Source organism: Diabrotica undecimpunctata, chromosome 10 (genome assembly GCF_040954645.1).
Source record: "Diabrotica undecimpunctata isolate CICGRU chromosome 10, icDiaUnde3, whole genome shotgun sequence".
Lineage (NCBI taxonomy): Eukaryota > Metazoa > Arthropoda > Insecta > Coleoptera > Chrysomelidae > Diabrotica > Diabrotica undecimpunctata.
The window spans coordinates 50499922-50516570 of record NC_092812.1 but is presented as its reverse complement, the minus strand read 5'-3'; the positions used below and the strand labels follow the sequence as shown (position 1 = coordinate 50516570).

The 16649-nt window shown below is 31.2% G+C and overlaps 1 protein-coding gene across 1 annotated transcript in view; it reads left to right on the top strand.

Moving 5' to 3' along the window:
* Positions 1–12687, top strand: part of LOC140451886 (U2 snRNP-associated SURP motif-containing protein) — a 34880-nt gene extending 22193 nt beyond the window's left edge. The window contains exons 13-14 of the mRNA XM_072545828.1: positions 1803–1865; positions 8169–12687. Coding sequence (XP_072401929.1) covers positions 1803–1865; positions 8169–8460 — 355 coding nt within the window. The 3' untranslated portion in view covers positions 8461–12687. The remainder of the gene's footprint in view (positions 1–1802; positions 1866–8168) is intronic.
* Positions 12688–16649: the final 3962 nt, after the last annotated feature.

The window sequence follows — 16649 nt, the reverse complement described above, 5'->3', positions numbered from 1 at the left end:
TTCAAAGGCAGAAGAAGCGTAGAAAGACGTAAAATCTCGTGGCTACGCAATCTCCGTGAATGGTTTGGATGCAGTAAAATTGAACTATTCAGGCGCGTAACCAATAAAATTATAATTGCCAGAATGATTTCCAATCTCCGATAGGAGCGGAACTTGAAAAAGAAGATTGTAACGTTTGACCAAAATATGAGATACATTGAACTGTAGTTGAAGTGAATTTATGATGAATAGAAATTTCAGTCAAAATCACGACTCGCCCTGTATATTATTAACCAATGGGAGCTGAAACTTTTTAATGGTCATTTTTTATTTCCATACGAGGTAGGAGTATTTACAGTTCCTCATGACTCACCCTGTATAAAAAAGATTGTAGTCGTCGGTTTTCATAGAAAAATATAAAAAAGGGGAATAACTAATTCTACTTATCATGTATTCGACGTAACAAATATAGCAATAATGTATCTTACAATAAATTTAGAACAAAATATTTTTGTGATAACCTGTTTTGAATCAGGTCGTGATTTTTGTAACAACTCACACTTTCAGTTTCATCTTCAAGTATGAAGTCCTGATTTACACCACATCTTGTACTGTGTGACGAAAATAGAAATTTATAAAAATCCTTTGCATCTTTGGCGTCTGGCGTACCGTATTCTTTAATGAAGGTTTACGACCTTTCCCACCTTGATGAATTCATGAAATTTTAATTTCATGACAAGCCAACCATGACACTTTATTTTTTGACTAATCAATTTTTCGATTCGTGATAGACTTTAGTAAATTTTCGACAGCGAGACTGGCGCAAAAAAGTGTTTACACTATGTATGTACACTGTAAATGATGCCACTACTATGTAAACCTGCCTTAATACATAAAGCAAGTTTACACGTATCCAGCAACTGGCACCAGTCTCACTGGCGTGCCAGTGCTCAGTGCACGTTTACACGTTACAGTTACTGGATACGTGTAAACCTGCCTGAATATAGAGCTGGTCTATTTTTCATGTCAGTGGCTCTCGTCCGCGTCCCCTCTAACCCGCGCCAGCGGTTGTAGACACGTGTATACACATCGTTTCAGTCGCTGGCTACATTTTTGCAAAATGAGATACTGTCAATAACAAAAAATGACTGACTTCACCAAGTAGGAACTGGCGTGCCAGTGAGACTGTTGCCGGCTGCTGGATACGTGTAAACGTGCCTTTCCAACGCTGTCCTACTCAAGCACTGGCATACCAATGAGACTGGTACCGGTTACTGGATACGTGTAAACCTGTTAAGAACCTATTAAACCCAATTATTAAGATCAGAAGATGTTATGATCTTCCGATCTTAATAATTGGGTTAGGCTATATGGTTTGGCAATTTTTCATATTTTTGTTATTTCTTTGGTAATCAAATTTATTTGGTATTAAAATATTATCTCTAATTAAAATATTTAGTTCATAAACTACCAAAAATTAAAAAAATATATCGTTCACAACAAAAACATAACAGCATATCTCATTTTTATAAACTAAAGCGGTTTAACTCATTATTAGCAATTGAGGTATCCAGTATTTACTGTTTGTAGCTTAACAAAAAAGCTAACAGATGGCACCACGGTTCACTTAGGGCTTAACTCATTTTAGGTTGTGATGAAATACATGTTTACAAATACACATAATGTAATAATTCGATTTTAGAAAAAATGTGGTCTAAATCATTATTGTATAACACCATCCATTTATAAAACAGTTTGATTAGATTAGATTCTATTGTATGTGTATTTCAAGTTTATATGTAGATGTGTAATTTATTTTGTAGGACTTCAAAAAAAAGTAAAAAGCTTGACAGAAGTTCTTCGAGTAGTTCAACGTCAAGGCGTAGGTAAGACTAAAAGATCTCAAAGTAAGTATCGTATAACTTTTAATTTGGAATGGCTCTGAAAGAAGTCACTCTGGAAGGATCTTTCGGTACTGCAAATGCAAACACATGTCCCTCGTCTTTACCAACTGAATTTGGTAGTTTATAGTACTTTTTGGAACAATAAACTTCCTAGGCATCTGATGGGTTTTTTGGGTATTATGTAATGATATATATATATATATATATATATATATATATATATATATATATATATATATATATATAAATGTTTTGGATGGGTTGGAGTCAATAAAAGGGCTATTGGTTAACTATTTATTATCTCGAGCTTTCAATTGTGTTTACAATTATTATCGAGAGCTGCTAAAAAAGACAAAATATCTTACAAAGTTGAACTAGAAAGAAAACATATGGGTTTTCTGAACCATCTGGTTTTCAACATATTGTCTTACAATTCTCATGTCAAGGAATGTTAGAGAATTATCTACCTCTTCCTCAACTAAATTGTATATGTTGATTATGATTGTTGAAAATGTTGACTGTTTCATGAATTTTGTGTTTAGGAAGTGCCAAAACTAAATCATCTACATATATTTTAATAAAAGGAATGGAAAAATATGATGTTATCAGTGATTGTATCAACAATTGCACTTTTTTCATTCCTTTTATTAAAAGATATGTAGATGATTTAGTTTTGGCACTTCCTAAATACAAAATTCATGAAACAGTCAACATTTTCAACAATCATAATCAACATATACAATTTACAGTTGAGGAAGCGGTAGATAATTCTCTACCATTCCTTGACATGAGAATTGTAAGAAATACAGACAATATGTTGAAAACCAGATGGTTCAGAAAACCCATATGTAGTAATAGATTTATAAGCTATTACTCTCATCATCAAAATAAGATGAAAATGAACCTTGTAACAGGATTAAAAGAACGTGTTTTAAAGCTTTCTCATCCAGATTATCTACAAGAAGATCTTCAATTGTTAAAAAATATTTTAATTGAAAACTCTTATCCTCCAGATATGCTACATAGGATGCTTTTTTCTAATATTGTTAATATAAATAACCTTTTTGCCAAATCTCAGAACATTGTATCCAATAATCAGAATATCTATTATCATTCACTACCTTTTATACCATCATTAACACCTAAATTAATACAAACACTAAGGGTTATTGACAATATAAAAATAGCAACAAAGAACATCAAAACTATTTCATCTTTATATTCCAAAACTAAGTATCCTATAGACAAATTAGAAAAAACAAATGTAGTATACAGCATTAGCTGTACTCAGTGTGAAGCTGAGTATGTTGGTGAGACCGGAAGAAATCTTTCAAATCGCATTATTTCTCACAAAAGTGATTGCAGAATTAAAAAACCATCTTGTCTTTGGCAGAGCATGTAATCGATAAAGACCATATTACGGATTTTGATAACATTAAAATTTTATGTAGTGAAAGTAATAAATTCAAAAGGACTTTTTTGGAAATGGTGTGTATTAGCAAAAGTGATAATAATTTAAACAAAAGATCAGAAATTCAAAATGTATGCAAAATTTATAATTATATTATTTCTTTGTAGTTTATATATGAAACCTGTAAAATATCACATTTTGATTTAATTTTCCATATATTTGTTACATTTTTTCAGACATCTGTCAATGGTGAATAAATCTTCTTCTTTTTTGTTACTAAACAAAAAAGAATTTTTAAACAAAATTTTATTTTTGGCAATATAATTGTCAAAAATAAAAATTTTAAGTTGGCATTTATGACATTGAGGCTTAATTGTAATTGGTCGCTATTCTAACTTATTTATAAATTCAATTGTTTTTGTGTTAAGAAAAATGTTTTCAAAATTATATTAAAATTTCAGAGAAACATTTATTAGATAAGGACATTTTTATAGTAATTCTTTTTGAAATATGTTAGCAGCAATTTTATTAACCAAACTAATTTTATTTAGTGAGTTAACAAAAACTTTTTTTTCTTTCTAGTTCAACTTTGTAAGATATTTTGTCTTTTTTAGCAGCTCTCGATAATAATTGTAAACACAATTGAAATCTGGAGATAATAAATAGTTAACCAATAGTCCTTTTATTGACTCCAACCCATCCAAAACATTTATATATTTTTTCCAAACGAGTCACAAGTACTTCTTTTTTCTTACTCTTATATTTATATATATATATATATATATATATATATATATATATATATATATATATATATATATATATAGCGGTTTTTTCGTTTAAATCTGTACAGGTAAAAATAGAGTAATTTAATATATTATTTAGAGTATTCATCTTTCAGTAGATAGGCAAAGGTTGAAAATGACAGTTTTTGAATATGGGTTTGATCATTTGTTGCTTTGGAAATTGCAAAATAAGGCTAAAATTTCGAAAATCAAAAATTTGCTATAACTTTTGCAAAGATGAACTTAGGACTTTGATATTGCATGAAAATTTAAGTCAAGTAGTCCTTGTAATTCACAAAAAATTTGAAGAGAATTCGTCAATGAGTTTAAATTTTATTCAATGTGTTTATCCCACAGAACTTCTTTTGCAATGTCATTGCTCAGGCAATAACAATGATACAGCGATTTTGCGGATATTCTTATATTTTCAATATATTTAAAAACATCTTTAAAATTTTTATCTACTCGTATAGTACAGTGTAAATATGCAATTTTTTAATAAAATTAATAATAATTGTTTCATTAAATTTGTCTAAATAATATAAAAAAAATTTTTTCCAAAAAACTTGATTTTTTTGTTCTATTCTGGCAAGTTATTGTTATATTTAATAAAAACATTTTATCAATAGATTGTTATTATAAAAAATGATTTATATATTATTTTACGGAAAATAACGACTTTTTAATAAAACATTTTTAAATTATGAATAATAAATTCTCGTAAACGGTGTTGTATGTATAGTTAGAGCACAGCTGTTTTTAGAGAGGGGAATGTACAATAGTATAAAAACATTGATTTTTTCGGAAAAAAGTTTTCATAATATTAAGAAATAATTAAGAAAATTACATTGTTTATTTAAGTCTTAAGTTATAAACATAACTTCATTTTTATAATAATTTGTAATGTAGTCCATGAAAAAAAAATTCCATAACAAGTTTCAAAGATCTGCGTTCAAATCATGAAATAATATACATTATATTAAAATTATATTATATAATTAATTATACATTATATTATATCATGTATATTAAACTACTATACTCCAAAATAATAATTTATTGATAACGTTTTTTATAAAGTATAAAAATGACTAGGCAAAATAGAACAAAAAAATTAAATTTCATGAGAATTTTTTTATTTAAACATATTACATAGATTAGTTATTATTAATTCAATAAAAACATCATCAATTATTAATTCAAAAATCATCTTGAAATTTTTTGTGCATTATAAGGACTTCTTGACTTAACTTTTGATGCAATATCAAAGCTCTAGGTTGATTTTTTGCAAAAGTTATAGCAAATTTTTTATTTTCGAAATTTTAGCCTTATTTTGCAGTTTCGGAAGCAACAAATGATCGGAAAAACTGCCATTTTAAACCTTTGCCCATCTACTAAAAGATGAATACTCTTAATAATATATTTAATTACCCTATTTTTAGCTGTAGAGATTTAAACGAGAAACACTGCCATTTTTTATCCTTATTTGTTAATATCTATTATATGCCTCCGAACTGTGACGGGCTTTTGTATTTATAATGTATTTAGTAAATAGTACTCAAAAAACCTATTTGCAACCTGGGTGGCTCAGTGTCCCGAACATGGTGTTTTTTGCCTTATTTCTCTAGTGTATATGGGAATGGAAGCTGATGAACTTGCCAGAAGAGCATCAGCTACACAATACTTCCTTTCAGAGCCGGTCTTGGGGGGGCCAAAAAGAATCGTATGCGTCCGGAGACAGCCTGGATCCTGAAGCCAACACAACTCATCATCATCATATAACGGGGGTCCTACGGCGATTGCCGCTTCCCGCATTTCAGCCTCCATCTTTTCCTATCTCTCCAATCTCCCTCTTCTAAGCCTCTAGATTGCATTGTTTGCAACACAACTCAAATTGGGAAAATATACCCGGTCAAACACATGACAAGATGTATATTGGGTGGACATGTGCTAATAGGGCTGAAGAACTGCGGAAAACAAGCAGGAATCAGCTCCGAGTCATAACAACAGTTCCTTACTGGACATGCACCAGTTAAGGGGTACCTGCATACAATGGGACTATTTCGTGGACCTACAGACTCACCTGAAACTAGTGATGAGGCGGAAGTGCGATACCCTTCTATAATATTTGATGCGATGATGAGATATACCTGTATATATGTATAAGTTAAATAGTGGGGTACTGGTAGAGTTACCTAGTGGTGACTAGAAAAATAATATTTATTTATGGCTAGTTTAAAGTTTTCTATTTAAAGCTGAATATTAATTTTTCTATTTTCTAATGACCTATTCGTATAGGGGGTATAGAAAACAAAATATTATGTTCTAACTCGTTGGAACTCTACTTTTTGTTTGTTATAAAGATTTCTAGAGCTCGTGGAAGCAATAAAAAGTTCAGTCGCGCTCATTGATAAAGAACTTCCTATTATGAATGTAGCTGACTGGAAAAATATTAAACATTTATGTAGTATTCTAAAACCATTCAAAAATGCTACAAAAATTATTAGTTAAGAATTATATTACACTGGATAATTAGTAATTCCCATATCTAATGGTTTTGATTAAATGTTTATAGAAATTTAATAAAAAAAGATTTTTCCCAACCGATTAACGAAGTTCTAAGAACTTTTCTGACTGGCTTAACTGAGCGGCTAGGAAATGTAGAAAAATGTAAAACTTTAATTATCTCTGAAATTATGTCCTGAAACAAAATCCACTATTTCCACTGATAGTGATGAACTCTTAATCTGGAACTTTCGACAAGTCTGTGACAGTAGCTCAACCTCGGGAAACCAGCAAATTTCGTGCCATTATTGAGGTACAAAGATTTTTGGAGGATGAAATTTTACCAAGAAATGAAATCTCTTAAACTGATGGTTCACACAAATACCACTATCCCACTTTATCAATAATAGCACAAGAAAAATTATGTACTCTGACTTCCTCAGTACCTTGTGAAAGGCTGTTTTCAAAAGCTGGGCAAGCACTTAATGAAAGAACTAGACTCGGTGATAAGAAAACAAAAATGTTATTATTTCTAAATATGAATTACCAATATTGTGATAATATCGAAAAATAACTCAACTTTGTTTATTGTTGCTACCTTTTTTTACAGCGTACTTTTCTAATAGTACAGCTAAAAGCTAATTTTTCTTAAAATTCAAAAAGCTGGTTGGATATTTTTTAGTATTGGACCTTAAAAAACTATATTAAATGATACAATCGAGGTACAATCATATATAGAGGCAAAAATTACATCCAAATATATGAAATTAAAACTAATTTGCTCATGCAACTTTCAAATTAAAAAATTAAAGATAACGTCTAACGATTCGCAATATTACCCAAACATAATTAAAAATACCGATACTTTGTTTATTTCTTAATCATCAGGTTTTCTTCTAAAAAAATATTTTCATTTAAATACAATAATTTTGACAAATATTTTGTATATTTTATATTTCGTATATTACAAGTTTGTGTGGTTTATTTTATTTTTATTTAATAATTTTTTGTTGTTTCGGAAATAAATAATTATTATTATCATTAACATTATTTTTATCATAATAATAATTAATAATCCTTTGCCGTCACTGCTAATTTCGTAACTATATTATGTGCATGCATAAATAAGATGCTTACAATAAGACTGCGATCATTCTTTATATCCCAATAGTGTTCAGCGAAAATAGCAACGATTTAAAAATAGCAACTTTGTTCATGACTACCTGAAACAGTCAACCATATCTTGCATGACTGCGAGGCATTGGATCGCAGTCGGCAATCACTTTTTGGAGACAACGAAGTGACTCCAAATATCTATGGTACCCATCCACTAGACCTGTATAAACTAAGGACAGAGTTTCATAATCCTGGAATCATAAAGGAATGGAAGATGTACAATAAGCCAATTGGCTGCAATACGACGGACTTCCAAAAAAAAAATTGTCTTAATAAAACATACAATAGAAATAAACTGTTAAACCAGTTTACATGCAATGTTGTCAAATGTACAATAGCACTGCTTGAGAAGTAGAGCCGTAGAGTAATCTTAAGTTAAAATACGATATTTATATAAATAATTTCTAGGTCAAAAAGTCGTTCACCGTCCCGTAAAAAAAGAAGTTTACAAACCCCCAGCCCTCCAAGGATAAAGAAACACTCTTCCCCGTCCCGGTCCTCCAGAAAGAACAGAGATTCAGCGTCGCCCAGTTCGCTTGATAAATATTCTCCCAAAAGGTATAGAGATACTAGTAAACACAGAAAGTCATCGTCTCCTTCACGAAGTCGACACGGAAGTCCTGGATCCTCCAGATCCAGTCGCTATCATTCTCCAGACGTATCTACTGGACGAAAGCATAGGCACAAACATAAACATTAACACAATTAAGTTACTTATCTTAGTTTTAGTAAAGTATCAGTCAAAATGTACAGTATCGAAGCCAATTTAGAAGACATTTTTAGTAGAAGCATTTATACTGAGACTTTTGTTTAAAATACATTTTATTATTAATTAATCATACAATACTAATAAGAGTGTAATGTTACACCAATTTGAATTAATTTTGTTGTGAGTCAACATTTTCTTGTTATTGTTTTACCAATTTGAATTAATTTTATTGTGAATCAACACTTTTTGTTGATATCTGCTCCCTAGTTCTCTTCGGAGCCACAGTAATGTGTTCACACCACTCCTTAACTTCTCTATTTGATTTAAAAGTATGGTGATACACCCATCTCATAATAGTCTTTAAGATAAAATACATTTTATTATTAATTATTTATACAATACTAATACGAGTTTATTGTTTTACCAATTTGAATTAATTTTGTTGTGAGTCAACATTTTCTTATTATTGTTTTACCAATTTATATTAGTTTTGTTGTGTATTAACACTTTTTTTGTTGATATCTGCTCCCTAGCTCACTACGGAGCCACAATAACGTGTTCACACTACTGAGCCTCTTGGTTTGATTGAGGATTATGGTGGTAGATCATATCCATGGTGATCAACGATGCATAAAATCTTTTTATTATTTTTTAACACGCTCCAAATGTTGAGAATTATTTTTTGTTCCATGTGTTTTAGCTTCCATGAGCCCTCCGAAACCCAAAACTTCAGCCAAAATTTTACTCGCATTACTTAATTACACCTAGTATTCCTTTTTCGTTACTAGGCGATCTCTAAAACCGTTTCCTATATTTTTGATATGATTGCTAGTGTTGGTGTACTTATTGGAGGACATTTAATATTTTTGTCACAACGTAAGTTCAGCATCATTGTACGCTTTTATCGTTAGTTCATGAATTTGTCTTAGTTTTCCCAACCTCCAAAAGAAAAACAAATGATTATTGCTCGATATTCCATTTTTTCTTTGTAAAAAGTTTACGAAACGGTAACTTTAAACAATATTTATATTTGATACTGCTTATTTTGACAATGACGGTATCTGGTGTCAACTTGAACTGACGATACAAAATATGCAAATTAAATTAGATTTAATAAAGGCCCAATGGAAAAGTAAAATGTACATATTTCGAACGATATACCAATAAAACAAAATAGAAAAGTAATAAGTTGCCTTAACAGCATTCTAGGAAATAGAAAAATACCTAAATATAAGTATACAATTTATAATTTAATCCATACTTAGAATGATCCAGATTTCTAGCAATTATTTTAATTAATTTATACCTATACAAACATATCTTACATTATTTTCTGCAGAGAATACGATTTTGTTTCTAATAACATAATGCGAAAAGTGCAATTTTTTTCGAATATTTACTTACGATTAAAAAAGTAATTATTTGAAATAAAATTCAAAGATTTTGTCTTTTAACACTTAAAAAGCTTCAAAATGTCGAATTCAAGTAAAATTAATTTGTAGCTCCGAAAACTGCAAAATTGGGCAAACTACTTAATTGTTTAAGTCTCGTAAAAATAAACCTACACATTTCATATTACGTTCAAAGTTGTGTCTTGTGGTGCTTAAAAAACCCTCAAAATTCCAGATCCACACTTATGAATAGTCCGAAAATAATGAAAATACGGTAATTCTACGGGTGCTATGTAAAAAAGAAGAGTTGTACCATATATCGTATAGGTACCAAAAAAGTGAAAAAAGTAATTTTTTCTAATGCCAAATATTTTTGTAAAATTACTCTCATTTTTAACTTATAAACATTTAGAATAACTTTGAAACTATTAATTGCCCTTAGATGAAATTTTTTTTATATTAGAAACGTTTTTCAAAAGTTGAGGAAATATTCTTTTTAGGATCGCGCAAATATTTATATTCTGTATAAGTATTAGATATTTTATATATACATACATTTTTTATAGAATTAATTTGTTTTTCTTTATTTTCTTATTTAACTCGGTTACATCAGCGGCATCGCTGCCGCCGTAAGACCACTACTGCATTCTAACTGTGGCTTCTACAATAAAAAATGACTTTATTATGACTTTATTAATCTTATGATCTAGTGAATATAAAATCTGTGAGATTTAAGCTTTCTTTGACTAAGTATGTTAGGGATCGAAAATACTCCCTTTAACTTGGGAGTATTTATTTCATTAATAGTGTTGTAAAAACGATCTCGGAGATAAACAAATCGAATGTCTTTTAAACTAATTGATGGATCAATCTGAAATTTTGAGGTTAAGTACCACGAGACCCAGATTTGCACGCAATATCACAGGTGTAGGGTGTAGGTTAGGTATCCTGAAGATATCCTATACCGACCACGTTACTAACCAGGACGTTTTATTAAGAATGCAAAAAGGAAAAGAGTTGTTAACCACAATAAAAACAGTCAAAATCGAATACCTCGGTCACATCATGAGGAACAGAGACAGATATGGGTTGCTGCAATTAATTCTTCAAGGAAAAGTAGAAGGAAAACGGGGACCAGGAAGGCGAAGGATTTCCTGGCTGAAAAATCTACGTACGTGGTTTAACATAACAACCACAAATCTTTTCAGAGCAGCAGTTTGCAAAATACAGATTGCCATGATGGTCTCCAACATCCGAAACGGAAGGTACTACAAGAAGAAGAACGGTGTAGGTTGATTTTTATCAGATTTATAAATTATTAACAATTTTGTCGCAATACATTAATTTATAACTTTTACAATACTTTATTTTAACGCTTTCAACGAGAAAATTTTGGAATTTTATTTCAAATATTTACCTAATGGTAAGTAATGAATTTTTCTCACTCTAATATAAATTTTTAATAATTAAAAAACAACACCGAATTCTCGGCAGAAAACGTGTAAGTTTTCGTTCTGTAGCTATATAAAAGAACTAGAAAAAAATATTATTTTATTATTTAAAAATTAATTTTGAATTGGTTAACTATTATTTATTAATTATCATTGTAAAGTTGTATTGAAACAAGGGTACAAATATTAGAACGAGACGTTAACGTCATCTTATTTGCGTAAAACCGGCAGAGATTATTGGAGGTTATCTTATCGGATTCCTTATACCCTATATGAATGTCGGATTATTGCAGGTTATTAAGTATCAGAATAATATCATACGGCATTTTTTCCGGGCAGATTCTTTCAGACTGTAACGGCACAAATTACATCTTTAACACTATTTCAAGTAACTAGTGTCGATGCATACTTTACGGGAAGCGACGGCTTTGCGTGGCCTCCGAAACATGGTGAGGTCTCGTTATTATTTTTAGACATGAAAATGCCGTTGTTGGTGTCGAGAATCAAACTCGAGCGTTTTGGCTTAGAAGGCCACCGCATCAAGTATCATAGGTTGTCACAAATGAAAATCATTGGTGCTTCAATTAAACAAAAAGATATGTTTAGTTATTTACATTCAGTGGTCAATAAAGAACAACTATAATTACTAAACTATACATGAAATTTAGTATTTGCCATTCGATCTGCCCGTCGATCCTATATATTCCAAACAAATCGTAGAATCCAAAATAGGATTTGTGGACATTCTATTTCTGTTCGCAATTTCGATTCAATTTCAGGTCTAGGTCAACACCATCTTTATACAGTTCACAAAATTGATTTTGAAAACGCCAGAACCATGGCCCCCATCCGCTTCTATAAACCAAGAATTATCGGAGAAGCCACATATTTTGAAAAAAGGCCAAATTGTCTCAATAAAATATGACGGCATACGGTTACCTTCGACATGGAGAAATCTCATCCACCCGCCAATCATAATCCTACTGTCAGAAATGTTAGCGCCAATCTCCACCCTAAACCTCACGCCTACCTCCACCCAAACTATGTCACTATCCGCCCAAACTATAAATGTACCGTCCTCTGTTTCCAGCACCCGTAATGCATTGGTTAGTGATCAGTGTAGTAGTGTTTGGGGGCTCGGGAGACTGAGACCTCGGAAGCCCTGAAGAAGACATCAAAGAGGATGTCGAAAGCTCGGCGCAATGATAATCGACCGCGGTTGAACCCGGAAGACTGTTAAGTTTAATATTAATTCTTATAATAGTATTAATCTTAACTATAGGTTTAACTGTACTAATCGCGGAAATCTTTCGGACTATATGTATATATATATATATATATATATATATATATATATATATATATATATATATATATATATATATATATATATATATGTATATATATATATATATACATATACATATACATATATATACATATATGTATATATATATATATATTATATATATATATATATATATATATATATATATATATATATATATATATATATATATATATATATCCCATTTTATCCCTATGCGGAGTCGGCTTCTCTAATTACATTTCTCCATAAGTGTCATATCTTGGATCATATCAATATTTCGTATTGGGTGATTAAGCTGAAGGGAAAATTCTATAAAACAGCCATAAAACCAGCTATGATGTAAGGAACTATATGTTCGGCAGTTAAAAAGAAAAAGGAACAACGAATGCATGTGGCGAAAATGATAATGCTTAGATGGATGACTGGAGTGACAAAAAGGATACAATTAGGAATGAGTATATTAGGGGAAGTCTCGGGGTGGCTCCAATTGTTGCCAAGATGAGAGAGCATGGGTTCAGATGGTTTGGTCGTGTTCAACGTAGAGACGGTAATCACCTAATACGAAGAATTGCTGATCTGTGGGTTTCTGGAAGTAGTAGGAGAGGAAGCCCAAAAAAGACCTGGGGAGAGGCGCTTAGGCAGGACATGTCATGTTTCAACACATTTTTTATCTCTGTTTTTGCTCTGAATAGACCTTCTTTCTTATCTTTTAACATCCACCACTTGATTTTTTGTGGTCCTCTTCAATATTTTGGTTTGGTTTCGCTTTTTTACTTCGATGTCCATTACAAGCAACTTATGTTGTTGGCTTACTGTTTCACTGACTATTACCTTGCAGTCGTTACATTCATGTATATCTTCTTTTCTTGCCATGAAATAATCTATTTGAGTATTAATATATATATATATATATATATATATATATATATATATATATATATATATACATATATATATATATATATATATATATATATATATATATATATATCTGGGTACTGTATTAAATGAAATTCATTTGAGAATTGAAAAAGCCAGAGCAGCTTTGATCCAAATTATTTAAAACACAATTTGAATCTTAGAATGCTACATATGGATCTTTACTTACAGAAGAATTCTCAAACGGATAGTCGTTAAAAGAATAATAACATGCGCCATTTTAAGAATAGAGCTCTGTGAGTTGCATTTTTGACAATTTATAACATTTGATAACTTCCAATAATCCCAGCCGTCTTTATGTAGTGGTATGCTGCTGTTTTGAATGTTTAAAATTATATATTACCTGTATTTTGAGCTCAAAATATATTTTAGTGACCTATTATACTTTTTTCATCTAAATAACTACTGACATAAGTTTTACTAAAAAATGCTTTATGAAAGGTATATAATTAAATATATTCTATCGGATTACATCACGGGACGTGTATCATCAGTGTAATATTACCAGGTATACATGAGTCAAGTCACTAAATATCTGGGAAAAACCCTTCAAACTACACAAAATTTGTTTTGTTTTACATTATTGTTAAAAATATGTTGTGATATTAAAATACTTAACAGTTATCCCGCATGGCATCGTAAGACTCCCAATAGGGGTTGTTGCTGACCCTCAGACCTTGTCTGAATCGATTCTAGAATGCAACCCAGATATTTAATGGCTTGACTCATGTATACCTGGTAATATTACACTGATGATGGACTCTTTAGCTGAAAACGGTCTGTGATGTAGCCCGATAGGGTTTTTTATAATTATATGCCTTTTATAAAGGATTTGTTAATAAAATTATTGTGATTTGTGATGTATACAGCCAGCTACAGGAATTTCATTTTCCTTGTGGATTTTGAATTACTGACATTTCTTGTTACTGTCTTTTCTTCTCTTTATATATATACGCAATTTCCTTTAGTTGTATATACAATTCTTTAATTTTCTGGTGTACTGAATATACACAGTACACTGCGTTGTTTATATCGTTGTAATTTTAAACTACATATTGTCTGAATTTCACCTATCCTTTTAAGCAATATCATTCCGAATCGTCGCCATACAAAGAACATTACATATACAATCAATTTTTATTATATTGTAAATTATATCGTTTATTTTTGGTTTAATAAATATATGTATTAGTGTGTATTTGTGTTTTTTTATTTAAATTAACGTTTCTCCGTAACAATGGCCATTGACACTGTTACAAAAGTAAGGATTATAGTATATTTAAAAATAATTACAATATATGGCGAAGGCTCTCCTTTAGGAGAGGCCAGGTCTCCAACCTATCTTCCTACCCATTTTCCAATCCTTACCACATCCCGATATATCCCGCTACCAACCCGCACTGCCCAGCGTGGTAGTGAAATGGCTAATTTTCACCGTAAATGACATGACACAAACTAGAAAAAGGCCCTTAGTCCCTAAGTGGGGTGGCCACTGAGTTCCAACATTTTTGGAACACTCCCTTCTCTTATCTATTGTTCTGAAGCTATTTTCTTGTGGCATTTTAAAGTAATTACTATTTTAATGGGAATAAGCCACAATTGAAGGTTAAAATAAGGTTATTCACGTTTGACATTAATCCAACTTGTAAATACAATACATTTTGAAGACGGCTATCGCCGTATTCCCGTTCTCCTCCCGGTCGAAGGCATGCTCCTCCTCCAAACCTGTCGATTCCATCGCTCTTCTAATTCCTTCATTTCATGAGCGTCGAGGTCTACCTCTTTTTTTTTCTTCCAGGGGGCTTCCATTTGTGAAGTTCTTGGGGCCAGTTTGTCAGGCATTCTGAATTGATGTCCAAACCATTTTGAACCTCTTCTTTCTATTCTGTCAATGACCGTTCCTGTAGCATTCATGTTATTTCTTATAGATTCGTTAGTCTTCCTTTCCTGCCTTGATGTTCTAGCACTCAAATAATCCATTGCAACTGTCAACAATCTTGTCTTCAGGTCTGCATTAATTGTCCATACTTCAGAGCCATAACAAAGAACTGATTCAACCATGGTTTGCCCTATTCTTTTTTTGTTCCTTTTGGAAATGTGGTGATCCCACCATAAGGAGTTCAGACATCCTACAATTTTACGTCCCTGATTAATTCGTGTTTAATTTCGGTTTCTCCCAAGCCGTTCTTAGCAATGAGTGGATCTAAATATTTAAATTTTTTCACTTGTTTGATTTCCACGTCCTCGTCTATCAACACTTCAAAACCTTGCATCTGAACTGATAATAATTAAGTAAATATTCTGTTTTCTTCATGCTGACTTGTAACCCCCATTTTAAATATTCTCTTTATAGACGCTTTATCATAAATTCTAGATCATAAGATCTAGAGTTTATGATCTAATCTTGAGCTAGGATCACTTGGTCATCCGCAAAGTTCAGGGAGAACAGTACGTCATTTCCTATGGGGATTCCCATTTCCTGGCAGCGGTTTTTCCAATTTTGGAGGGCTGCCTCAATATATAAATTAAACAGTAAGGGTGACATACTGCATCCTTGTTTTAGTCCTTTAGTTACTTTTATTGGCTCTGATAGTCTATATCCGAATTTTAGGTAAGTAGTGTTATCCCTGTATACTTCTGTGATTATTCCTAATGTCGAGTTGTTGTTAAGCTTGCCACAATTTAAGTCTTGGAACTGTATTATACGCCTTTTTTAGGTCGATGAAGGCTAGATGTACTTCTGTACCAACCGCTATTCTTTTTTATATTAATTGTTGGAGTATAAACAAGTTATCAGTGCAAGATCAAAAATCAAAAATTCAAACGTCAATAAACTTATTTTAACCTTCAATTGCGACTTATTCCCATTAAAATAGTAATTAGATCTTATCTCTGTCATTAGCTCGGTTGGTGTTTCTCTTCTTCTTTCTTTTTAATGACTGCTTGGATGTAATTGTGAACACTATTCCATCCCTCCGTATTTTCCGTCATCTTCACGATCATCTCTTACAATCACAGGGTTCATACCTATTTCTTTAAACCTTCTGTTTCTCTCTACTGTACATCTAT